This window comes from Astatotilapia calliptera, chromosome 5 (genome assembly GCF_900246225.1).
Source record: "Astatotilapia calliptera chromosome 5, fAstCal1.2, whole genome shotgun sequence".
Lineage (NCBI taxonomy): Eukaryota > Metazoa > Chordata > Actinopteri > Cichliformes > Cichlidae > Astatotilapia > Astatotilapia calliptera.
Genome location: NC_039306.1, coordinates 35050039 through 35076713, shown reverse-complemented (window position 1 = coordinate 35076713; position 26675 = coordinate 35050039). Strand labels below are relative to the sequence as shown.

At 40.2% G+C, this 26675-nt stretch overlaps 1 protein-coding gene across 2 annotated transcripts; it reads left to right on the top strand.

Moving 5' to 3' along the window:
• The first annotated feature begins 5239 nt into the window (after positions 1-5239).
• wnt7aa (wingless-type MMTV integration site family, member 7Aa) lies at positions 5240-18455 on the top strand. 2 transcript variants are annotated; one of them, XM_026169067.1, is made up of 4 exons: positions 5240-5850; positions 6089-6315; positions 9806-10077; positions 16979-18455. In XM_026169067.1, the coding sequence occupies exons 1-4, from the start codon at positions 5780-5782 to the stop codon at positions 17456-17458; spliced, it is 1050 nt and encodes a 349-aa protein (XP_026024852.1). In that variant the 5' UTR covers positions 5240-5779; the 3' UTR covers positions 17459-18455. The 2 variants fall into 2 exon arrangements, with proteins under 2 accessions (XP_026024852.1, XP_026024851.1); XM_026169066.1 differs by having other exon boundaries at positions 5791-6315.
• The last annotated feature ends 8220 nt before the right edge of the window (positions 18456-26675 follow it).

Here is a 26675-nt window from a genome sequence, read left to right as displayed (position 1 = left end):
AGCGCGGTAAAGAACATTTGTAATCTCTCTTTGAAAAATGTAATTAGATTGTGACTAATTTTTCTTACAGTTGTTAGTTAATCTGAACCTGCAATAATGTATAATACCAGCAGTGTTTCACTGTGAGGCAGTATAAACTAAATAAATCCCAGAAGTGTAATAAACTAGGAAAAACAGTTAAAGACAGCAGTGCATTTTCAGCATTAAAAATTTCCTCAGAGGAAAACTGCTCGTCTCCTTTTTTGTCAACACTCACCTCGCTGTTTAACTTTATTGGAATTGTCATCAAAGAAGCTGACTGGGGTCTTGCATTGGGATAACACACTGGCATTTGTATCTACTGATTACCCAGTTCTAACCCAGTACCAGTGTTGGTGAAGCTGCAGTCCTCGCTCTGCAGCAGAGACTCAGAATGTTATTTGCAGAGGTCCACAGAAAGGTTATTGTCACAGGTGTAACATGAACGTTTGCTGTTAGCTTTCTGTGTTAGCTCTTCCACTAACAACTGGTCTGCTGCTGCTGAAGAAAAACAGAAATGAATTAAACAGATCAGCCTGTCGGCGTAGATACCTCATCAACTTTTTGTCTCTCTTTCAAATTTTTAACTCGTGTATCCTCAGCCCTGCATTCAGTGTGAGCTCTGTGTGGTGGCTGGTCAGTTGAAATGTACAGTGCGAGCAAGTTCAGAACTCCTGTCCGTTTACTCACAGAGTACAGGCTCCCCCTGGAATGTTGTGGCAACATCCCATAATGAACAGTTGATTGTTATTATAAACAAGCAGGGACTGAAATTAACCAAATGGTGTGTTGGCACAGCTTGACCTCCACCATGTTAGTTTGCAGTCTCCATCTACATCAGAGGTGGGGAACTCCAGGCCTCAAGGCCTTGTCCTGCAGGCTTTAGATGTCCTTGATCTGACACAGCTGATTTAAATGGCTAAATGACCTCCTCCACATCTCTTGAAGTTCTCCAGAGGCCTGTTAATGAACTAATCATGTGATTCAGGTGTGCTGACCCCGGGTGAGATCTAAAACCTGCAGGACACCGGCCCTTGAGGCCTGCAGTTGCCCACCCCTGATCTACATGAAGTGTTCTGGATAGGCTACAGCAGGGGTGGGCAATCTCAGTCCACGAGGGCTGGTGTCCTGCAGGTTTTAGATCTCACCCTGGGTCAGTGATTAGTTCATTAACAGGCCTCTGGAGAACTTCAAGAGATGTGGAGGAGGTCATTTAGCCATTTAAATCAGCTGTGTCGGATCAAGGACACATCTAAAGCCTGCAGGACACCGGCCCTCGTGGACTGAGATTGCCCCCCCTGGGCTACAGTGTGACCTCAGTTTTTGGTCCAGTATAATGATGGAATGGTTCACTCTGTGTGTTTTGTTATCTTTATCAGTCTGTTGGTGACTGTCATTGTTCACAAAACTCTGCATTTTGGAGTCTGTTTGTTGGCTCAGTGGACTTGGTCTGCAGGTGGATGTCCTGCAAGTGTTCACATTGATGCCAATTCAGCACTCAGCTCGAGGGAAGGTACTGAAACATTACCTTCTGTTAAAGGTTACTAAGCTGTGCATTTGAATCCAATCTGAAAGTTGTGATGTGGTCACATGTGGCACCATGAACAGGCAGGCAGATGTAGAGCCACCGTCCAGCTGCGCAGGACACTTGCAGTTCAGTGGGCAGATGGTATACTCGGCTTTCTTTCACTGCAGCCTCTGGTGTTTGTCTCCTCACCGTGCTCTCTGTCTCCACAGGCTTCACTGCTTCACATCTCTGGGATCAGTCGGGTCCTTGTTAAAGCCAACAGCATGTGCACAGTGGGATGAGGTAGTAGGTTGTATAGTTTTAGGGTCATACCCACACTGGGAGATAACTATTCAACCTACTGTCTTTCCCAAAGTGCCAAGCAGACATCTCAATGGTCCCTGTGTGGATTCCGGAGGTCTTCTCCCTCAGCGGTGTGTTCGTGGATTCAGATGTTGCTCTGTATTCTGCTGCTCGTCCAGTGTGAGGTAGTAGATTGTGTAGTTTTAGGATAGTGATTTTGCCCTCTTTAGGAGATAACTATACAATCTATTGCCTTCCCTGAAGAGTGGACTCTCTCAAGCTCTCCTTCATCTGTGGAATAATTTTCATAATGTAAGAGTTTTTGTGTTATCGTATTTATGAGGTGTTAACATATATACTCATATTTATATGTTAACACCTCGTATTCCTTATGTTCTTATAACTCTGTTTTTATTCTTGGTTCATTTCTTGTTGCAGACTGCAGTTTGGGTTCTGTCCTGTGTATGTCCTTAATGTATTACAGAGCTGACAAAACTGACTTTAAAAAATGATAATAATGTTGAACAGTGTTGTGTATCTGTATTGTTTGTGACCTGAGCAGCAGAATGATGAACTAGGACTGTATTTCCACACCTATAAAAGGGATCTGTTTTCCGGATACGTTTTTTTTCCTGTTGCTTCTTTTTAATACGCTCTCATATGTTGGACGCTGGACTGTGGATTGATGTATAAATTCGTAACTTTGTTTTGTTTGTGTTTCTTGAGCTTCCCAATAAAATCTGACCCAGTAATTAAAACAAAGTGGAGTGCTGTGCTATGAATGTACATGAAGGAACTAATCTAAAGGTCCTTAAGGTAATATTTAAAAGACAAAAGGGGAAAAAACACTTCACCTGCAGTTTCAGTGACAGGGAGGTCCTAGAGCCTCTCCCACCTACCACAGGGCGAGAGGCCCTACACCTTGGACAGGTCGCCAGTCTGTCGCAGGGCTAACACAGGCAGGCAGCCATTCACACTCACATTGACACCTAAGAGCAATTTAGATTCGCCAGTTAACCTACGCTTCTTTTACACTTTGTGCAAATTCCTGCTGAAGCGTTTCCCCCGTCCTATCTTTTCCCCAGTTTTGCAGTGATGTGCTGACTCCAGCTTCTTTTAATGGAAATCCAAGGATCCCTTTTAGATTTGGGGATAGGGTGCATCTTGGCATCATTATTCCAAAATATTTCTGCTATTTGGAGTTATGATGATGGAGAATTCTGTGCAAAATGTCCATAATTCTTCAGCTGGGTTAAGATCTGGTGACTTGGAAGCCCAAACAATCTGATTAGAATGACTGTTGTGCTGTTCAAACCATTTACTGAGCACTACTGCCCTAAAAATATAATCACACACACAGCATAACACAGCCACTGGTTCTGTTTACTGTACAGTCAATAAAAAATCTCATCTGGTCAGATGAGACTTAGTTGGTTGATGCACATTCAGTTTATAGCAAACACATTTCCTTAATGATTAATTATCTGAATAAATAAATATTTGATTTTATCATTTTGCACATTTCAGTTGAATTTTACTCAAAGTTTTCTCTTCAAGTTTCTTGAGGGTGTAGGGTAGTGTTTTGGGTTTTTTCTTTGTTACGTGTTTGTAGTTAGGAAATCTCTGCACACTAACGATGAAGGCAGCATTTCCCACCATTGTGTGTGCTGTTGTTTACTTGGAGGTAGAAGTGCGAAAACAGCTTTTTGTTCAATGTTAGGTTCACATGTGTGCCAGCAGATGGCGCTAGAGCGCTTTGACGGCTCCACACCAGATGTGCTTGTAATGACAGTTTTTAAACAAATAAAACATTTTATGGCTTAAGTTATGTTTCTAGGCTTGTTTTTCCCCCATGACACAGAAACTGCACGACAAGCCAAAGACTTTTTATTTAAATCTTTTTTTTCCAGTTTTGAAGTTTGAATTTCCAACTGAATTTGCTTTTTAACTGTTTCAAAATATTTAGTTTGACGATCAGACTTCAACTCAAATGCTCCATTATTCTCTGGTGGGTAAAATTCTCTGCTTATTTACTAAGTAAAAGCAGCCTCGAAAACACATAATATAAATGCGCTGTTACAAGCATCCAAAATGACAAACGTTCAAATATAAAGTTCCTCGGTACTCAGAAAAGTGTTCTTGATGTTTGAACCTTACTGTGCAGAACGTTACATGCTCACAGTTTAACAATCTCACTTTAACACCTCAGACTCATGTTTACATTGTATCCACTATTTATCCGCTTGTGCAATGAAAATAATTGAAGGTTTAACTGATGAACAGATATGTGTGCCATCTAATGAATTTCTGGCTTTGTATGGATTTTTTTCCCCCAAAGAAATCCAGTACTTATAGTACCACAAATTTTAAAACTGGGGGGGAAAATAACATCCTAAAACCACTGTTATACTGAGCCTAAGCACTTAATTCAAGTAAATAACTAAAGTAATGAAATTCATTCGGGGGTCCTTGGCTGTGTAGCACTGACTCAAGGGGGACTGACTGCTCTTTAGCAGTCTCCATTAATGACCAATGTTAAAATAATGTTCAGTCAAAATATTTACCTTTCAGCTTTAATGAATTAAAAGTTGCACACGGACCTGAAATACTCATGTAAATACATTTGCCGCAAAACTGTTCATAATGTAATAAAGACACTGACAGCTGACTGACTGAGAATTGGGGTCTAAAAAACGCAAAACCAGCTCAACAAAATGTGAGCAACGACAAAGAACAAAGTGAGAAACTGCAAAAAAAGACACAACGAAAACACAACAGATGAAAAGAAATTCAAACATGCAAAACGGCTACAAAATACAAACATAATTTCATATCGTTTTCAATCATTCATATTATGATTGTAAGATGATGCCGTTTGACTTCAGATAAAGACGCAAAAAACCCTACAAAATGACTCAAAATGAGCACAAAGACACAAATGACATCACAAGTCTAAAATGACTGTACACATAAAACAACTACAACTAGATACAGCATCTTGGAAAACACACAACATGACTACAAATAGCTCCAAAACAAGACAAACAAACAAACAAACAAAAACCCTAACGTAATAATAATAATAATAATAATAATAATAATAATAATAAAAACACTACTGCCAAGAGACAAAAACCTTTAAAGAGACTCAAAATGTCCACAGTGACACTAAATAACTGCAGGTGCAAAAAAATGACTACCAAGACACACAATCAACTACAAAAACACAAAATGACCGCAAAGACACGCACACATATTACGCACAGCTAAAGATGACAAAGGAATATAAATACTAATATATATATATATATATATATATATATATATGTATGTCTGACAGAGTGAGCCCCGTAATCCGTTCATTTGGGCTGAGGTGTGTGTGTGTGTGTGTGTGTGTGTCGGTGGGAGGGGCTTTTATTTTACTGCTAAATAAAAAGTAACGGTGCCCGGCCGGCTGCCAGTCTGCGGTGTCGCGGGTGACCTGTGGTTTAGGATGAGCCGCCGCGTGTGAGTGTAAGGACGTGACGGCTCCGCGTGTTTACCACACGGGTCTGCGGGAGCCGCAGCGTGTACCTGCAGGCTGTGTGAGAGCGTGTGTGAGCGGCTCGGAGGCAGATCTTCCACAGAACACGCCCTAGTAGAAAAGGTAGACACACACACCCACGGCGAGAGAGAGACGCACACAAACACACTCACACTGAGCCTGATCACCGAGGAGCCGAGCTGCCTTACCTGTACACAACAGCCCCAATGCTCCCCTGCAGGCTGCCACCTCCAGCGCACTGTCACCAGATGAGAGCAGGGCGCGTTTACTTCCACACACTCTGGACTTATCGTATATTTACGCGCGGGGCTCTGAACACCTGGAGAGCCTGCGGGACTCAGCAGGAGGAGTAAAGCTGGGTGTTGTTGCAACAGCGGAGCGTTCATCCACCGGCAGGGCTGAGTACCATGAACAGGAATACGCGGCGCTGGATTTTCCATTTTTTCCTGTGCCTCGGGATAGTGTATCTGAAAATCGGGTGAGTGCTCAGGTGTATTTGTTCTGTTGTTCGTGTCTCAGATCAAAAGGGAGATTCTCCAGACACACACACACACCGGGGTCTGCTGGGTGCTGGGGTCTTTTATGGTTTCAGTTTGTACATGTGTTGTTACAGAATCCCACGCACCTGCCCCCCCTGCATCCACTCACACGTGGTGTTCTCAGAAAGAGCCGCAGAAGGGAAACGCCACATTTCTAACCTGTCACCTTCATCGCAGGGGGCTGTCGTCGGTGGTGGCGCTGGGAGCGAGCATCATCTGTAACAAGATCCCCGGCTTGGCCCCGCGTCAGAGGACTATCTGTCAGAGTCGACCCGACGCGATCATAGTGATCGGGGAAGGAGTTCAGATGGGAATCAATGAGTGTCAGTTTCAGTTCAGGCACGGCCGCTGGAACTGCTCAGCCCTGGGGGAGAGGACCGTGTTCGGGAAAGAACTCAGAGTGGGTATGTAGTTGTACACGCTGTACCTCAGTGACGCGCTCAGTTTAGGAGTAGAGGCTGATTCAGGGGGGCGGTTGGCTTTTGTCTTTCAGTGGCATATAAATAGAATAATACTAAATATAATTATAATGCCATCATAACACTACTGAATGTTGTATCTATATCTGAATAATACTCATATTCTAATTTCCTAAAGCACTTCTGTAAAAATAATTGATCTTTGCCTGCTTTAAAGGGTTCCATCTCTCTTGTCACCTGGTTCAGGTGGACTTTTAGTAGAAATAGTTTGTCACTATTATTATTATTAACATCACATTAATGTTAAGATTTTCTGCAGATATTGAAATAAATGTTTGTGTCTCTGAGCCCCACTTTTGTCTTCTCTTTCCCCTCTGTCGATCAAGACAGGTGGCTGCCTCTCGCCCAGAAGTGTCTTTCTGTCAAAAGGGAGTTCTTCCTCCCACCTGTCACCAAGTGCTTCTCACAGGGCGATCAAGTTGGGGTTTTCTCTCTTTCTATTCATCCCCCCCCCCCAAAAAAAAAAAAAAGAAAAAATTGCTGGTGGCAGATGACTCCCCCTCTGTGAGCCTGGTTCTATTGTGAGCCTGGTTCTACTGGAGTTCTTCCTCACAGGGAATTGCTTGAATGTTGAGGTTCTCTCTCTATTATTGTAGAGACTTACCTGAACATTTAAAGTGCCTGGAGGCTGTTGCTGTTGTGAACTTGCACCAGAGATTTTAGCATGATAATTAAACAACAAGTTTACATGTCTGTAAGCTTTGTTCTTTTGTGGTCGGCTTTAGCGCCGGAGGTAGAGCAGGTCATCTGCTGTTTGGAAGGTTGGTGGTTCGATCCCTGGCTCCTCCTGTCTGTGTGTTAAAGTATCCACAAGTTGCTCCTGATGTCTCCATCTGAGTGCGAATGTCATTTATAGAGTGCTCAAGTAGAAAGGCACAATATAAGAACCAGTCCATTTACATAGTGAGAACCCTTTAAAACAGATTTGTGAATAAATGTCAACTAATAAAATAATTATTACACAATATTTTCTTTAGCTTGTGTGTTATCTTTAGTACATTTCCAGTATCATTCTAGCAGATACAGGGGAAGTAAGCTGGATACTGATTGTTCAAAATTGCTTTTAATTCTCCAAAAACATTTGGAGGAGACATTCCTCCGAGGTACTCGAACTCTGACACTTGGACAGATGTCTGTAAGTTTGAAGCCCAGGCGCACTGCGTCTGCTCTCAGTGGGAAAATAAGCCCCTGATTTGATCCTGTGTGTGGAACAAAGCTGGAGGCGATGCTCGCTCCAGAGACAGCACTGTGGATAAATGAGTTTTTAACAGGCCGGTATTCTGCTGTCCTGTCCTTTAAGTTCAGCCTGTCATCTCAGACGGAGAGCTGAGGGTGTCGTTTTTCATGTTGTGTGTATTATAGCTCACGCTGAGCTGTGGTTGCTGCGTTGTGCATGACATACTGGTTTGAATGAGTGCACCAACCCATTTTCTTTGACCACTTATTTAATGTGATGCATTTGACGGCTGCAAGATACACATACCTACATGCTCTCTTCTTCTTTTTTTATCCACTGTCAGTGCGACTGCCTTCATGTATGTTCATAAAATACACCCCTCTCCCCCACCCACACCTCCCAAAGCTTCAAGTTCAGACAAGTACTTACTTCTAGGTTTACAAATTTACCTCCCGGTTCTGCAGCTTTGGCAAAAGACGCTGTATGTAGAATGATTTTTAGTTCAGTGCTTCAGGGCAGAGCAGCACTCTTTATCATCAGATTAAAGTCAGCGAGTAAAGATGAGTGCAGATCTTTTCAGAAAAGCACAACTGCAAAAGGCTGCTTGGGTCCGGCTCCCCAACACCTTGTCTATGTGAATCTATTGTTTTGTTTCAGTGAGCTGGAATGCTGATAACTGACAGAATACACCAATTTGGGATCATTGTTGGCAGCAATGCAGGAGGGTACAGTAGTTTGGCATTAGATTCAAGCATCCTCCCCACCCACCAAGTTGGCTGCTTGATGTAGAGAGTGAGTACGGGCTTCTCCTTTCTTGGCTGCACGGGCAAGCGATTGGACAGAAGAAAATATCTCTAGATCACAAATGTAAAGCCAGGATGTTGCTTTCTGTGATGTCCCATCTACTTTGAGATGGTCCTAGACTGATAGTGAGAATCAGGACTCATTGTGCATGTGCTCCAGCAAGCTTCAACAGCTGCACAGAAGTGTGTGTGTGTGTGTGTGTGTGCATATAAAGACAAGCTGTGCAATGTCGGAAAAGTCTCTGTGGCAGTTCAATCTCTTAACATCCACTAGCTCATTTGGGACAGGTCCAGGGGGACAAGTATGTGGTTAGGAAAATCAACCAAGTTAAACCTGGAGTAGAGTCAATGACAACGAATGTGCTGGCAAATGTCACTCAGGGCTTCAGTGGAAAGAAAACAAAACAGGAACCCTGAAATGAACATCAGAACGAGGCAGACAAGATCTACTACACAGTTTTATTTACATAAAACAAGTGACTAGGGTTAGGGCGACGAGGATCAGCTTTAAGTTAAACTACATGTTAGGGTGAGGCACTGAAACTGACTTGTTAGAGCTAGAATTAAGCATTAGAACTGCAGAAAGGTATCGCAGAAGGAGAAGTGGTTACAGTTAGACAAGTGTTACAATATGACAGAAGCAAAACCCAGCTCCTGATGAGAGTTGGGTTGTTGGGTTGTTCTGGGACAAAATGTTACCTTTCAAATAAAGTCTCATACATTACATCACTACATATAGTGATTTTCTTTTAAAGGTATCCCATCTGCTTGTCCCATATAGGTCAAAATGCCTCTAAATAATACCCCTAACCTGGGACGGGTCACCTGGCAGAGGTTAAGAAGTTAGTAGTTGAATATGATGACTTTATTGGCCATTTCTGGATGCTTTCCCATGTGCTCAGAAATGATCTCCGCCTTTAATTAAAAAACTACAGCTGAAGAACTTGGATTTATGGAGTGGAAATCCATCCACGTAGGGAGGTTGTGCATGCCTCTCAGATTCCCCTCCGCAGGGTGGATCCTGGAGAGATGGCGGCTGGGACAAGGGCCAAAGCCGATGCCCGAGCTTTTAATCTCTGATCTGCCTCTACTGTTTCATTATGCTCATCTGATCAGTGAATTAGTGTAATTACTCCTGCACTTACAGTAGTATCCCACCTAACCATACTTCATTACACATTCAATACAAGTTGCTTGAAAATACCTTCCTTTATTAAAGGTGTTCACTATTAGAGCTGTTAGAGGTACGCTTCCTGCTGAAGTTTATCTGCTTAAAGAGAGCTTGATTAATGAAGGGGACTTGGCTCGGCTTGTGTATTTCATGATTTGGTTTGAGGCAACTATGAAAGGTATGTAAGGAGGTTTGACAGTGCCTGAAATAGTGAATCCTGTTGTCTGTGATAGTGATTAGAAATGTCTTTCCTCTTTATCGCAGGCAGTAAGGAGGCTGCTTTCACCTACGCTATCATAGCCGCAGGGGTCGCCCATGCAGTCACAGCGGCCTGCACCCAGGGGAGCCTGAGTGGCTGCGGTTGTGACAAGGAGAAACAGGGTTTCTACAACCAGCAGGAGGGCTGGAAGTGGGGTGGCTGTTCTGCGGACATCCACTATGGACTGAGTTTCTCCAAGGTGTTTGTGGATGCGCGGGAGATCAAGCAGAGCGCCAGGACACTCATGAATTTACACAACAATGAAGTGGGACGCAAGGTAGGTTTATACATCGTCACCACCTGACGGCAAGCGTTCTGACAGAGCTTCATGCACGGTTGTAATAAAGCCATGCAAACGGTATATCACAATGTGCAAGACAATGTAGGCAAATCAGAAATGACATACACACCGTCTCACATGCTGTTAATGGGGTACAGCCTGGACATGACAGCAGTCTGCAGGCAATCCGATTTCAAACAGCCCACATTTGCTCCCCTAATACCTCAGGCCAACTGATGTTAAGTTTAAAGTTTGTGTCACTCCCTGCATGGATCTCATGGGGTTCAGCTTTTAAGCGAAGCAACCTGAGATCAGTGTTGACAGCAGCACTGAAACCTGATTCAGCAGCATGGCTTGATTGTAATGTAACTACTAACAGTTGTAATGTGGATTGCTCACACTATAACTGATATCAGATCCAGCACTCTTTACAACCAACACATGTAATTAGGCAAACGCTTCCATATCCGCACCTACAGGCAGTTCAGAGTTTGTAGTTCTTTGTTAAAAAGACAAAAATCTGAAAATGCTAACATGGTGTTGTAGTGTGTACAGAGAAAATGTAACTTTGCCAATTAAACAAGAAGAATAGCAAGAAGAAACAACAATGTGGGCTTTATTAGGGAAACTGTAAATGAGACTTTTTTGACTTTTTTCTCTGATTAAACTGGAGAAAAAAAATCAGAGAAAGTATCTGAAAGTGATGAAACTCAAACAACAGTTGCACACAGAGTGGTGGATGAGGTAAATGTTAGAATTTGTTATACCCACAGCAGCGAGAGCAGCAAGTTTTAGTTGTTTGAGTATACTTGAGTCAAAGATAGCACCCACTCAGTTTAATAATGATTGCTCAACAAGGCACATACCTGTCTTCTTTTTGCATGTTCTACATTCTTCATGTGTCTTTTCCAATATAATGTCTATGGAGAAAATGCTGTTTTGCCCACATTTTGAGTTCTATTACCTTCATTTGTGTTACCTGCAAGCGGCGCACAGAGGTCTCCCAAAACTGTGAAAGCAGTTTGACATCTGCTTAAAACTGAAATCTGTTGTTATCTGTTGTGTTTTTAACACTGTGTCCAAAACACCAGAATGTTCTCATGGAAACAAGGGTTTTAATGATTATTTCTTTAATCTTTATTGGTTTTCTGTCGTAAGCTTCAGTGAGCTCTACAAACACATTCATCTTAGAAATAGAATTAACGGTTTGGCATTACAAATGGTGAACCTCATCCCCTTATTTACCCATACAGTACTTTCCTTCCATGCATACACAAATTTATCTGTCACACACATCTGCATCGAGGGTTATTTCTATCTTGGACACTTTAACATGCAAAGTGGAGGATAACAACACAACATTTCAATGAATGGACAACCTGCCCCACTGTAAAATATAGTACTGGTTCCTACTGTTTAGTCTTTGTTAAAATCTTAATGGCTCATATCAACATGAAGGTAAAAAACGGTTGTTTTTTTTACATAGAAATTTCATTATCAGGAGCCACTGAGGGCATCGTGTGGTCATTGCAAAACTAGTGCAAATATCATTTTGAGAACACGAACTCATGAAGTAATAGTGTTTTCAAAGAAACAAATTAGGGTAAACCCAAGACGACCATATTATTATTATTATTATTATTATTATTGTTAATTTATTTCAAACATGTAAACAATATACAGGTACATTTAGTAAAGAAAATAAGAGAGAGAGAAAAAAATACTATACAAAAGTCAATACATTTCAACATAGCTACCGTCCTGATTCATTTACATGTTGAAAGGGAGTGGGAAGAATTACACACTTATTTAATCCCACCCCTTTGCCAGAAGTTAGCAGTTAATATTTTGTCATCTTTCTTACTGATATAATCTGTAATAAAACAGTGAACAGATTTCTGATATAAAATCACATCATGAAATTTTTTAAATAGAGACATTCACTTAATTTCAATATTTTCCCTTTCTTTATAGTTCGAGAAGATCATATTTTTTAACTCTTTTTGAACTGTTTTATGTTTGGACGTTGCTTTAATTCCGTATTCAAACTGTTCCATAGTTTCACTCCTTGAACAGAAACACAAAAGCTTTTTCTTGTAGTACGTACCTTTCCTGTTTTGAAGTTACAAAAACCCCTTAAATTGTAACTTCCTTCTTTCAAAAAAAACATACTCTGAATATTACCTGGCAGTTCTTTAGTTTTTGCTTTGAATAGAATTTGTGCTGTTTGGAATTTCACTAGTTCGGCAATTTTCAATATTTCAGACTGCAAAATTGTGAGTTTGTATGTTCCTATAACCTGCTCTGTGGATGATTCGAACTGCTTTTTTGATATGGAAGAGCATTACCCCGATGCTGATATCATTAGCAGCAGACAGCAGTAAGGAGCCAGACGACCGACTGATCAATAGAAAAGACTGTCCTCAAAACTGAACCACAAGAAAACAGTCCATTGAAAAAGCACTGGAAGGCATCAAAGGCACATCCTGCTCCTACTATTAAAGTGGACATGAAAGTCTGCATGCTTTAACCTTAATTTACACCACGGAGTCCAACTCTAAAAACAATGTCACAGATTTAACACTGTCCATGAAGCTAGATTTAAAAAATTTTATGGTGTTTAGAGCATGTGTAGTGCCATCTTGTCAAGTACGGACAATTCAATTCAATTTTCAATATTTATACAGTGCAAATAACAACGACAGTCACTTCAAGGTGCTTTATATTGTAAGGTAGACCCTACAATAATCCATACAGAGAAAACCCAACAATCATATGACCCCCTATGAGCAAGCACTTTGGCGACAGTGGGAAGGAAAAACCCCCTTTAACAGGAAGAAACCTCCAGCAGAACCAGGCTCAGGGAGGGGCGGAGCCATCTGCTGCGACCGGTTAGGGAGAGAGAAGGAAGACAGGATAAAAGACATGCTGTGGAAGAGAGACAGAGTTTAACAACAAGTATCTAGAAAACAAGAAATTGCTGTCAGTAGGTTGGTTGGTTACTACTAATACTGCTACACCAGTTTATGTTAGCTAACTAGTGACAGAAACAATTATTAATTGGAAAGTAAGTAAGTAAGCTTCTTCACTGTTGGCTAGCTGCACTGAAATGGGAGAATCCTGCTGGGCTTTGTTGAACACTTTATAGATCAGGGTCTTTGATTATTTCTTGTTGGGCCAGACAAATATAGAAAACCATTACATCATGTCAGACCTGAAATCTGATTTTAAAAAAGAGAACTTGTAAGCTTAATATTTCCATTTTTATCAAATGCCACTGAAGAATCCTTACCTTTAAACATAAGCTTCGTTTCTTCCTCCATCTCTGAGTGAAGTTATCTTGCACTGTATTCTTTTCCTTGGAAATAAAGCAGCCATACTTTTAGCTAGCAGATGCACTGTGGGACAACCTGCACACAACATTTTGTGTGTTCGTTGAGGTGATGGAAACATTGTATTTGATGTTAATGTTTCTCCTTTTATGCTCACACCTATTCAGTAGCACTTGCTAGACGCTATACCATGAATTGTGTTCATCTGCATCAAAAGCACTGTTCTATAGCACCATAAATGATGAACAAATTAGGGCAGTGCCTGCTGAGTGCCTGTTTAAATTAAACTTATACTTAAAATTGTCTCCAGTACAGCGCTTATGAAGTAAATTAGTAAATAATAGTTATAGAGTAAGATAAATGTTTTTGTTTAAGGCTGTGAGCATGCTTATTTCAATTTAATTCAATTTTACTGTATTGATTACACATTCAGATGACCTCCTATGACACTGCACTTGGAGACAGCGGGAAAGAAAAACTCCTTTCAACACAAAGAAACCTCCTGTAGAACCAGGCTAAGGGAGGCGAGCCTTCTGGTGTGTTGGGGGAGAAGATAGGACAAAAGACACACTGTGGAAGAGAGCCAGATAACTAATGATTAAACACAATAGTTGCGTAGAAGCACATTGAGAGTGTTTATACAGCTAAGCAACAGCAACTAAGGGGTGATTCAGGGTCTAGCCCTAACTATAAGCTTTATTCAAAAGGAACGTTTTAGCCTAATCTTAAAAGTAGAGGGGGTGCCTGTCTCCAAAATGCAAATTGGGAGCTGGTTTCACAGAAGGGCCTGAAAGCTGGAGGCTCTGCCTCCCACTCTATTTAGGAAAACTCTAGAAACCACAATTAAACCAGCGATCTGAAGCAAGGAGCTCTATTGATAGAATAGGTAGTGCCAGATTATTCAAGACCTTTCTTTTGAGGAAGGCGATTTTAAATTCAGTTTTGCTAGTGAACAGATCCTAATATTGGAGAAATATCAGTGTCAGTATTCTCACTACAGCATGCTGTAAGCAGTCCTAAATATTTGTTTGTTGCACAATGGAGGACATAGTCTGGTCAAAAATGACTCAGAGATTCCTCACAGTGTTACTGGAGCCCAGGGTAATGCCATCAGAATATGTCTCTGTTTAGACAATAGGTTTCTGAGATTTTTAATGCAAAGCACAATAACTTCCGTTTATATTTAGATGCAAGAAATCAGAGGTCATCCAGGTCTTTATGTTTTTAAGACATGTCTGTAGTTTAACTAGATGGGTAGATAAAGCTGGGCATCATCTGCATAACAATGAAAAAGTAGCTATGCTGTTCTAATAACACTGCCTAAGGGAAGCATGTATAATGTAAACTGAATGAGTCCTAGCACAGAACCCTGTGGAACTCCATAATTAAGTTAATGTATGAAGAAGACTCCACATTTATATGAAGAAATTGTAGTCTATTAGACATTATTCAAACCACTGCATCACAGTACTTTTGATACCTATGTTTATGCTCTAATCTCTCTAATACAATATTGTGGTCAGTGTTATTGAAGGCTGACACGTCAACCATAGAAATGAGTGGATATTAGTATACTATTAACTAAGACAGCTGTTTAAAGTGATGACTTTTTACGTAGTGGTTTAATTAAAGCCTGCACTACATAGTCCATTAAGACAGATAAAGACTGAAGCATTAATAAATGGTAGAGCTTCTTTGAACAGTAGTAATGGGATCTAATAGACAGGTTGATGGTTTGGCGGATGTAATTATTCTGTTGAAAATTTGGGCATTTCAAGTCTTTGGAGACTGATTGACCTTTGAAGAATTTCAAGGAACATTAGTTCAACGCTGGCCTTACTATTCAGCCTGAGAGGTTGCTGCTTGCTCTGGTATCTCAACTGTTGAATAGCCTGCATTAATTTTTTATATAAATGCTGATGGTTCAGCCAGAATAAATCCTACTGAATTTTGTTATGCCCTGACTATGTCCACACATGGATGGTCATTGAAATTTTGTCAAGATAAAATATATGCTCCTTTATTTAATCTCTAACTTTTCTGAAACCGGTAATACGAACTCCAAGATGTTTAGGAAATATTTGCATTTTCAACAAGCTAAGGTTTTATAATGACCACAACATTGTGCAAATGCATCATTATGGAGGATGCTCTTGAGATTTCTCTAGTGTAGCTGATTTTAGACCTGTGGTTGGACACACAGGCAAATTAAAAATGTATCAGGACCTATTTAGCTTCAAACTTTTTTTTTTCTTGCAGTTTAATGGCATTTTGGTACTAGAATAGTATTAAAAGCTAATAGATGAAGAGATATGAAGAAAGTTAATTGTAGTCAAACAAAAATAAAAAGGAAATCCTGCTCAGTCTTTTATGCAGTTCAACTGAATCAAATATTCGTTTCTGTTCAATGACATGCATCAGATCATGTAACTGACCATGAGATGAGATTATTTTAGGATGTGTATAGAGTTGATGAAAACCTAATTTCTATGTATTAAAGACAGAAATAGCAGTTCCTGCAGACCCTTACCTTACATGCATCAAATGAAAAATCTAAGCAAATCTTTGTCAAAATTTCTCTGTGTGCACAGCTTTACTTTAGAGGAATGCATCTAAAATGTTGTTTGCAGAAGGCTGTGCGAAGTCTCTCGGGATGAGGCTTCATATTTTAGGCCTGACATCAGTCACAATGTGATACAGTGCGTGGATCTCTTAATATACACTTACTAAACTGATACCTCTGTAATTATTGTAGGAAAGCTTTCATGTTTAATTGGAGATAATGTCAGTCTGTGTGACTTGAGTGCCAACCTTCCAATTTCTTGAGAAGAATAAACAAGAGTGTAAAAGGTGCCACAGGAGGCTTACGGGGCTTCTGTTAGACAAACAATGGCATCTTCACTGGGATTTCACTTCACTGAACTCCATGAATTAAATGTTTGCCGGGTCTCGGGGGCATGACCACACTAAGCTGTATGCATCCAAGGCTTTTGACAATTACCCCACGAGACTCCAGAAAGTCTGAGGCCACATCAGAGTAGAATAATTAAAAAGCAGGGTGAGGCTTCTCTAATGCATGCAAGGGTTCCCACTCAGTGAGGAGGAAGAAGGGTAAGTTGATGTCATTCAGCCAGAAGCACAGACAGAGTCCCCTGGCTGTAGTAACAAATACACTGAAAGGTTCCACTCCTAAACTGTAATTCAATTCATTTCAACGACTACGGATACTCAAGATTGTCTTTTGAAGCTCATCCTGACTCGTAAAAATGGCACATGTATTGCTGGTAGCTATAGACTGACATACTGTAGCAGCTCTGAGATCCCTGGAATGCTTGTATTCATTTGGAATGCTAGAAAATGTTTGTCTCAACCTGTTGAAGCGTTAGACTCCCCCGCCCCACCGACTCATTATGGAAATACAGCAACAAACAGTCTACCGAAATTGTATAAGATGACAAAAATTATGCACACTTCTTTTATCAGGAGGCATGCATTAGTTATAAAATAACAATTTTTCAATGGCTTAAGTTTGAAAAGATTGCTTCATCTGAGCTTTTCTTCTATAGGTCCTGGAGAAGAGCATGCACCTAGAGTGCAAGTGTCATGGGGTTTCTGGATCCTGCACCACGAAGACATGTTGGACGACACTCCCCAAATTCCGTCAGCTGGGATACATGCTCAAAGACAAGTACAACCACGCTGTTCACGTGGAGCCTGTGCGCGCCAGGCGGAACAAGCGCCCCGCCTTCCTGAAGATCAAGAAACCACACTCCTACCGCAAGCCCAAGGACATGGAGCTAGTCTACATCGAGAGGTCTCCCAACTACTGCGAGGCTGACCCTCTGACCGGAAGCATGGGGACGCAGGGCCGTCTGTGTAACAAAACAGCTCAGCAGCCCAACAGCTGTGACCTGATGTGCTGCGGTCGAGGATACAACACACACCAGTACTCCCGGGTCTGGCAGTGCAACTGCAAGTTCCTGTGGTGCTGCTATGTGAAATGCAACACATGCAGCGAGAGGACAGAGGTGTATACCTGTAAATAGATATGTTTACTGGACATTCCTTTGTGTTGTTCGTGGGTTTCAGTATCTGTGGAGAGACTGCCTTGCTGCCCTTGTGTTACAGCAATCACAGCTTTTTCATTCAACTTTGTCGATTATAATGATGCCAATGGACATCTGCCACGACACTGGACTTGAGCTATCAGCTTCACAAATGTTCTTTTTGTGTTTTAAATTGATTGACATTTTGTGCTGCATGCTTAACGTTTTCACAGGCCGTACTGGTCTACTGGCATGACTCACCTTAAACAGTAGGCCTAACAGGTTTTTATTTTATTTTCTTTTTCTTTTGTTAATCGACTAATAATTTATTTGATGAGAAAACTACTGATCATTTCGAAGATTCACTGCAACTAAATCTAGTAAAGGTTTGGTGGTGTAGATTCCCGTTTTTAGAAAAGAAAAAAGAAACGGGCACTTAAGGTTTTTCTTTGTTACTTTTTTTTGAAGACTTAAACACTGGATATAAAAACTCAAACAGTCTGAACTAACCAATAGTGAATATTTGGGAAACTACAGCAGAACATTAAACTACTGATTATGGGTCAAGTATGATAGTATTGTTTTCTACTTGTTCTCTGTCCCATTTCCTCTTCACTTTGCTGCTAGTTGTCTGGAAAGGTGTGGTCGAGCAGCCACATTTGTAGTTAACCCCAGGAGCAAATGCAAGCTTCCAGATCTAAATCCCCATGTTGCTGGTTAATAGAAAATATTTTGTAAGAGTTTATTTTTATATAAATATTTCTTTATTTATTTCCCATCTTTGTTTAAGATGTGTTTTCCCTTTATGTTAGTAACTGTGTGTGTTACTGATTTCAGGAAATGACCCACTACAATTTAAATATAAGTCCTGCACACTTGCTAACACGTTTATTTAGTCACAACATTTTGGTCTGACTGACCTTCAGGAGGTACATTGTATGTCTGTATATTCACACACACACACACACACACACGCACACGCGCACACACACGCACACGCGCACACACACACACACACACACACACACACACACACACACACACACACACATGTGTGTGTATTCATATCCTTGCGGGGACATCTCATTGACGTAATGCTTTCCCTGACCACTTACCCTAACCATGAAAAATGAATGCCTAACCCTAACCTTTACCCTAAACCTAACCATACTGTAACCCTGACACTAAAACCACATTTTGAGTCTTCAATCCACTGGGGATGGGCATTTTGGTCCCCAAGTATACAAGTAAAGTAAACTTCCGACTTTTGGTCCCCACAAAGACATCTAAACAGGTACACACACACACTGCTGTGAAAAAGTATTTGTCCACTTTCAGATTTTGTTTCGGGTCAGCTAACAAATTGTAATCTTAGACAAAGAAAAATTATGATTTGATTTATTATAAGTAAAAAAAAATCTGACTCTGTGTGAAAAGTCAGTGTTAATGATTTAACAATAAGAAAGAGACTGGGCAAGGCACGTCTCAGATTTGCCAAAAATGCCCTGATGATCTCCAAGACTTGGGTTAGGGTAGGGAAAATATCCTGTGGAATATTACTCTGTTTGAGCTCTGTTACTTTTTGTGTAAAAATAAATGTAGCCTCATACCAGCAGACAGACAGGGTGGTGGTAGTGTGATGGTCTGGAACAGTGTGAATTCTGCTCTCTACCAGAAAATCCTGAAGGATAATGTCCGGCCATCAGTTCATGCCCTGAACTGCAAGCACATTTGAGTTATGAAGCAGGACAATGACAAAGAGTGGGCCAAAATTCCTCCCCAGTAATGCGAAAGACTCATTGGCAGTTATCGCAAATGCTTGATTGCAGTTCTTACAGCCAAGGGTGGCACAACCAGTTATTAGGTTTAGGGGGCAATTACCTTGTCACACAAGGCAAGGTAGGTTTAGATAACCTTTTCTTTCCCTCAATAAATTAAAACACAACTTAAAAATTGTTTGTCTAATATTGTTTAATGTATGAAACATTTAAATGTGACAAATATGCAGAAAACTAAGAAGTCAAGAAAGAGGCAAATACTTTTTTCACCCCACTGCATATAATAATCACTTAATGGATGACACTTCCCATGTGTATATGCCATTATTCAGATAAAAAACCATTAGTCTGACATGTTTCAAAGCTAATCATAACACATATACAACTACTCTCCTCTACAGAAACATCCGCACAGATGGAAATGGTACAATGGCTAATCGTTGTTGAATGAGTTATCTTTAAATTGTTGTGGCAATTTTCCCTCGATGCACCTGTTAACCATTCAAATGTACAGAGGTTTTTTGAACTATGAAATCATTCACTGAAACACTGTTTTAAAGATGTGCCTTTATCCTTGTTAGCACAATATAATTCTTTTACACTGAAATGTGTGTTCAGGAAAATGCTAATATTACCTTCAGGATAGGTGTTCCATGAATGTTTCTTTTGTCTGTATTATTAAAAAAAATACCATTACAGTTTCATCTTATCTGAACTTTACAAGCTTCTTTATTCCTTAATTAAGCAGGCCTAGATAAGGGTCGCTGATTCCCTGGCTGGTCGTTAGGGGAAAATGCGTACACTGCAACCAGTTGTGAATGGATGCTAGAGGTTGCTGGCAGTCACTAAGGCGAACGTGATCAAAAAGACGTATACAGTGTTGCACTGAAAGCCTCCTCACCATTGCTTTGGTCGCTAGCAGGTTGCTATGGTCACTAGTAGTCACATGGAAGACTAAGTTGTCTTCAAACACTCATCATTTACTCTAGAAAAAGTGTGACACAGACCTCCAATGGAGACTATTCACCTTAAAAGTAAAAGCTCTCGACGTTTTTGTATTAGCATAACCTTTTCCACTTCTAGTTTTAGCTATACCTTCTCAATTGTTTAAAGTTTTGTAAGTGCTTGCAGACAAATCATGCAAACTATGGGAGACCATGGCAGTCTACTAGTGACCAAAGCAATCACAAGGAAGTTTTTGGTGCAGCACTTTCTTTGCAACCAATTTCACATGGTGATATCAAGCAACCTCGGGCAACCATTCACCACTCAGTTGGTTACTTAGACTTTTTCCACTTGCAGCTAGAAGTTGTCAGGGGGTTACTGGCCCCAAGACCTGTGTGACTGATGCCTTAGTTACCTAGCTAGGTAGCTTGTTTAGCTAACCCTTTAGCTAAATAAATCAAACACAGATTTTGTTAGCATGCAACATCAATCAACTATGAAATGCCTGTGGCACAGATTCTAGTTTTGTGTTATCGTTCAGCTTCATTATAAGTTATATTATAAATTCCTATTCATTTTCTCCATTGAAGTTTCAGAAACTCCGTGTAAAATCCGTTTTGAACGTATCCAGCCAACTATCAGGTGAATCATGACCATAAAAAGAATTTTGATCTGCATCAAAAAGAAAAAGAAAAACAAAAAGGTCAAAGGTAAAAAACCTTTTCAAAGTAAAGAAATTACAACTACTGCCAGTTCCAAATTCCACAGCTTCCAGCCTTCCTAAATCAGCCTTCTTGAATTTAATTTTTTTTAGCTACTATAGTGTTGCAGAACAATATTTTATACTAATAAGTTTTAAATATTTATAGTTTGTGATGTGTGTAGAGTGAAGTGCAGTCTATGTACTGGTATAGTGCAGTGCTACACTCATGGCTGTACACGGTTTCTGAACCAGATTGCGACAAGTTTAAACATCTATGGTAATAGTAACTCCACCAATCAGAGACATTGAGTTTAGAATATACGATTATAGATAAAATGGTTCTTTTCCAAAGCATCGCCAATAAAACAAGTCTTTGTTAAAACAAGGCTTCTGCGTATACGATTGTTTCACAATGTCACAGCTTGTATTAAGTTTACTTTGGATGGTAACAACATAATTACAACACGCAACCATAATCAATTTTTACTTGAGGAAAATCACTCTTGAGCTCAATATGTCATACTCCCATCTTTTTATGAGAAACGACATTTCACTTGCAAAACAATTTAAAATAAAATTTGGCTTCTGGAAATTGTGTAATTAGATTTGTTCAAGTTTCATCACATGAGATTTGATTCAGTTACAAAAATCGCATGTTATTAAAATGATCTGTATCAGAGTTCATGGGTGACTTCATGTAAAACCGTGCTTCTCAGCTCTTGTCATGGTTTATTTGGGTAAATTAATGTCTCAGAATTATCAGCAGGAATTCATTTTATGTTTAATGCACATATTTCAAGCTTTGCGGTTACTGTGAGGATAGTTTGGAGCAAAGTGGGTGTTACTGACAGCCGTGGTGCCGTGCAGAGGGTGTCACAGCAGCGTTGTTCCTCAGTGAGCAGTGGGAGTGTGGAGCTGCTGGCTGATAGATCACTCTGACATCTGCTTCATTCAGCCCTCAACAACGTTGCTACAACAACCAAACCGTGCCCCACAAAAATGTTCCTCCTCTCATCGAGAGGCCAGGCTGCCATTAACAAAATGGTAACCATGAAAATCCCAGATAAAATCTGCATGCTGTTTATTTTCTGGAAATGGCAAAAGGGGAAGAAAGTGGGGAGGGGGCTTTACAATTGGCAAGAGGATGATGTCAAGAAGGATTTCAATCTGAGCAACAGAAAAGATCTTAACTCCGTGAATAATTGGCACAAAACATTCCTCAGCTAAACATTGCCTCAATAGTGTGACGCTTTCAAAAGGCAGCTGGCCAAACAGCCTTGGTTAGAGTAACACAGAGGCTCTGTCACTAAGAGCTCAACAACACTGTCCAAGTGTCTCACACAGCACAGCCTTGTTCAAATTTCAGTTTTGATAATAATATGACTTCCATCTAATTCTGTGAACATACAGCAGACACAAAAGAGGAGTTGAGGAACTGAAACCTAAGTATAGTTATTGTGTTTGCATCTGTGAAGGAGTTTGACTATTCCTCCCTTTCCTTCAGATTTTATGTGTATCCCTTAAATATTTGTTTCCACTTCTGTTAATGCCACTTATACTTTGTCTCAGGACATGGTACGTCTTAAATGAGGAACTGTGCTAACTATTGTGGTAACGTGTAGTATCCTGACCAACTAGCAAGAAGCCAGTAACTACACTTTTATTGTCACTCTACTATAAATAGCACCAAGCCAAAACGGGCAAACTATAAAAGGTTTGATCTTCAAATCACAGGGAATATGGACCATTTAGAGTTTCCAACACCACACATTCTGTAATATCCACGTCAACATGACAATTTCTCATCATTTCTCTCATCTAGATGCCCATGCTGAATGTGCTGCATAAAAGTTTTACTGGTTTGAGGTGTCAACTAATGAGAAAAATGTTAAATATGAGGACTTATTAACTTCTATAACTAGAAAATTTGCTTAAAGGCTCAGCAGACTGCATTGTTTGCGTGTGGCTGTATGGTATGTTAGGTAAGTTTTCTGTGAAAAAAAATCACAGAAAAATCTACAACTTCAAAAACATGAACTTGTTTTTAAGGTCAGCTGTTGCAATGCCAACTTTTCTAGCACAGCACAGCTTTTGGGTGTTGAGATGATTTTACTCTTTACTATGTGGCAAATGAACAAATTCAGCTCTAAATGGAAGATAAAGAGCTACTACTGGAAGTTTTGAGCCGTATCGTGCTTGAATTGAAGATTCCCACAAAGCATTTTACAATCACCTCCTCAACAGACTATTGAAAGCTACTTGTTATTACTCATTAGCAGAGATGGGCTGTGATCACATTACTTTTTTCAAGCAACGAGTAATGTCTATTGCAAAAAAGTAATTCGATTACTGTTACTTTCCCATAAGCACGCTACGTTACTAAACCGTGATTTTGTTTGCAAGAGTGTCTCATGACAATGACGTACGAGCGTGTGACGTCCGTGGCAGCAACAGACGTGTGCAGATCAACGATGAATAATATGGAGAGCGGGAGAGAGTACGACCGTGCAGCGTTTAAAGCTTGGAAGTACTCACATTACTTTGAGTTTGATTTTGTAAAAAATTACAAAAACATTAGCGTCTGCTGTTCACTCTGCGTGGGAAGAAAATATCTTTCTACAGTGAAAACTTAAACTTCAAATCTGAGCGAGCACCGAGCACGCTGCCACGGGGATGTGACATTCACTGAGAAACCCCCGGATCCTCCCACTGACATGACCACTGTTGCACCGGGCAAACCTCCACCCGCCCCACTCCTGCTAAACAGGTGACAACAGATTTAAGAGCGACAGGACTCAGTGCTGCTGAATCTTTTATTTATTTTTTGCTGTTTTACTTGCATCTATTTGAAAGAGTGTAAACACAGAACTTTATTTTATTTTATAAGCTGGAATATGCAGAAACGGTTTAAATGTTAAACACATTTCTTCCAGTCAGAGACTGCTGCATATAATTAAATTTTTGCTTGATGCAATGTGCATGAAGTTAAAAGATTAAAACTAATAAAACAAGTTTTAAAAACAGACTTTTTCATTTGATTCAGTTTTATATGATGGATTATGCAGAAAAAAATAGAATTGGGCTGAAAGATCTGCTGCTTTATTACTTATTCAGTTTGTGTATCAAGTTTTTAGAAAGTAACTAAGTAACTAAGTAACTAATTACCTTTGAAAATATGTAATCAGTAAAGTAACATGATTACTGTCTTAAGGAAGTAATCAGTAATTAGTAATTAATTACTATTTTCAAGTTTATTGACAAACACTGCTTATTAGTCATTACTAACATCATTTCTAAACTGATTTGCTTGTGAAAAATGATCAAACAAAAGCAGAATACGTCCACATCATTGAGCTCCGTTTTTCACATTTTTGGGAAACATTTTAACCAAGTAGCATCTCTGGGGTTCAAACATGAAGCCAAGTTCCTCAAGTGCCCACCTGAAGAGTGAGTCAGTTCCGACTACAGTCTCATATTAATTTCATCTGCAGGCTGAAAGTTAGCAGTGTGTTGATTGACAACGATGCTGACACTGGCAGCTGTCTAGCAGCCGTCATCTCTCCTAGTTTTCTATTAGTCCATTCTATCAGCTAGCTCTAATTAACTCTGTGCACTGTAGCCTTACTGTTTATGGATGTACTTTTTAACTGAGCTTGTTAGCCTCAGCTGATAGCATAGCATGCTACTGTCTCTTGTAAATATGCCCATACTTACATATGGCAGTATTTACAAACTGTTAGGTGTTGCCTTTCTATTATTTTTGCTTCAAACTTTTTTGCAGCCAGGATAATGGGATTTTGGGATTTTTACCTATAGCAGATGGCGTGTATTAGCAAAATGCACAATAAAAAATGATTTCATGCTGTTTATTGGCTTCAGTTTTCACTTTACGTGACATAATCTCGAAACTAACCTTAAATCAAACGATGCATATTCAAAGAGAAAATGCACGACGGCCCGTTTCAACCTTTACAAGCCAAGAGCAGCTCACAGATCACTGGAGCATTAACGAACTGTTTCATGGTGTTGTTCCTATAAACAGTGTTACGTCACTGCCACGGTTCCAGGTATTTAATGCCTGTGCTTGTTAAAGGGGTCTGTGTCTGCCGGTGCCAGTCTTGCTGTGTGCAGTGCACCTGTGAACACCTGCACTATGATCGTCTGAGATTTATGACTGCCTTTCTAAACTGGTTGTCATTCTGCCCCTGCCTCCATTCGGTAGCTGTTCCTGGAGCTCCTCGTCTTAGGTTCCTCAGAGATTCTCAGAGCTGTAACCCAGAATTTATATTTATATTTTCAATAAAGGTCTTTCAGCATGACAAGCTCGCACTTAATAGCAGGTGGTTATGCCTGACTTGTGCAGGAGTCTTTGTCAGAATGTTGATTATTTAAGACAGGGGCTGCTTAATAACTATCATTACAGCAATGCCTTGAGAGCGAGGGCCAATCAGGGTCCAAACAGCAAGCTCTTCTGCCAACAATGACGTTGACGTTGAGGAATGAAGAAACAAGGTGCACATACTTTGGAAAATCAAAGGGTGTTAGGAAATTTTTAATTTTAGGATGCATAAATCAAACATTTCACTTTAAACGCTGCATCTATAATAAATCAGAACCTGCCTTAGAAGAGATCAAATAATGAATGATGTGTTATTTGTTGGTTAAAGCGGTCCACAGTTGAATCATGCCGTTTAATGATAACTGTATAGCCCTGAGCTAAAACTTTATGGTGTGGCTGTAAAATGTTTTTATTGTTAAAATGTCTTCATCGTTCAAGAAAACTCAACAAAACGGCTTCGAAAACATATCACGTTTCATTCTTGGTCATTTGAATATAAAATCAAACTCAACTTTGTCTATTTTTATCTGATGCAGGCTGTGATAAGACCACGACTGTCATGTTGGAGTGTGTAGGTGAGATCCCAAATGCAGTCATGCAGAGGCAGACTTCAACTAATAAAAAGTGAGCAGTTTTAAAGTCCACAAATCAAACTCCAACAAAGAGACAGAACACACACCATCGAAACACAAAAGTGATAAAAACTGTGGAGTTTAACCAGGAACAACAACAAAGCAGAGACGGGCCGGCGTATGACGTGACAAAGGACAGAGGCTGACAGAAGGTAATCAGGGAATTACACACAAGGGGGTGATGAGGATTAAGTGAAAGGGATTACACAGGTGAGCTCAATCAGGGTAAACACGAGGTAGGAGTAAAACTGAGGCACACAAGTGAAATTACAGGAAACAAGGCTTCAAAGTAAAGTTGAAAATAACCGAAAGACGCTTGTAAACAGAGAGGCGAGAACTCACAGTGAAACGCCAAGAGGGACAAGGAAACATGGAGAACAATGTTGCAAAAAATGCGCCACAAAGAGCAAAGATAAGGGAGGAAATCCAAAAAGCATGATTTTGATTTATGTATATTATAAAAGTTGGAACTGGGAGTGAGTGTCACTGCTGAGTTGAGCATGTTTCAATACCAAAGTTGGAAAAACAGGATTGGTTTTGCTCCTTAGCAAGATTCAATAATAGAACTGTGGGGATTCTACTATTAATACTTCAGTTCAGTTTTTCACTTATGTAGCACCAAATCACTGAAGGCACTTTATAAAGATTTAGAATCCCAAAAATCAGATGAACCCCTATGAACAAGCACTTGGCGACAGTGGGAAGGAAAAACTTCCCTTTTAACAGAAAGAAACCTCCAAGAGAACCAGCCTCAGGGAGGGGCGGGGCCATCTGCTGTGACCGGTTGAGGTCCCACGCTGTGGGAGAGAGCCAGAGATTC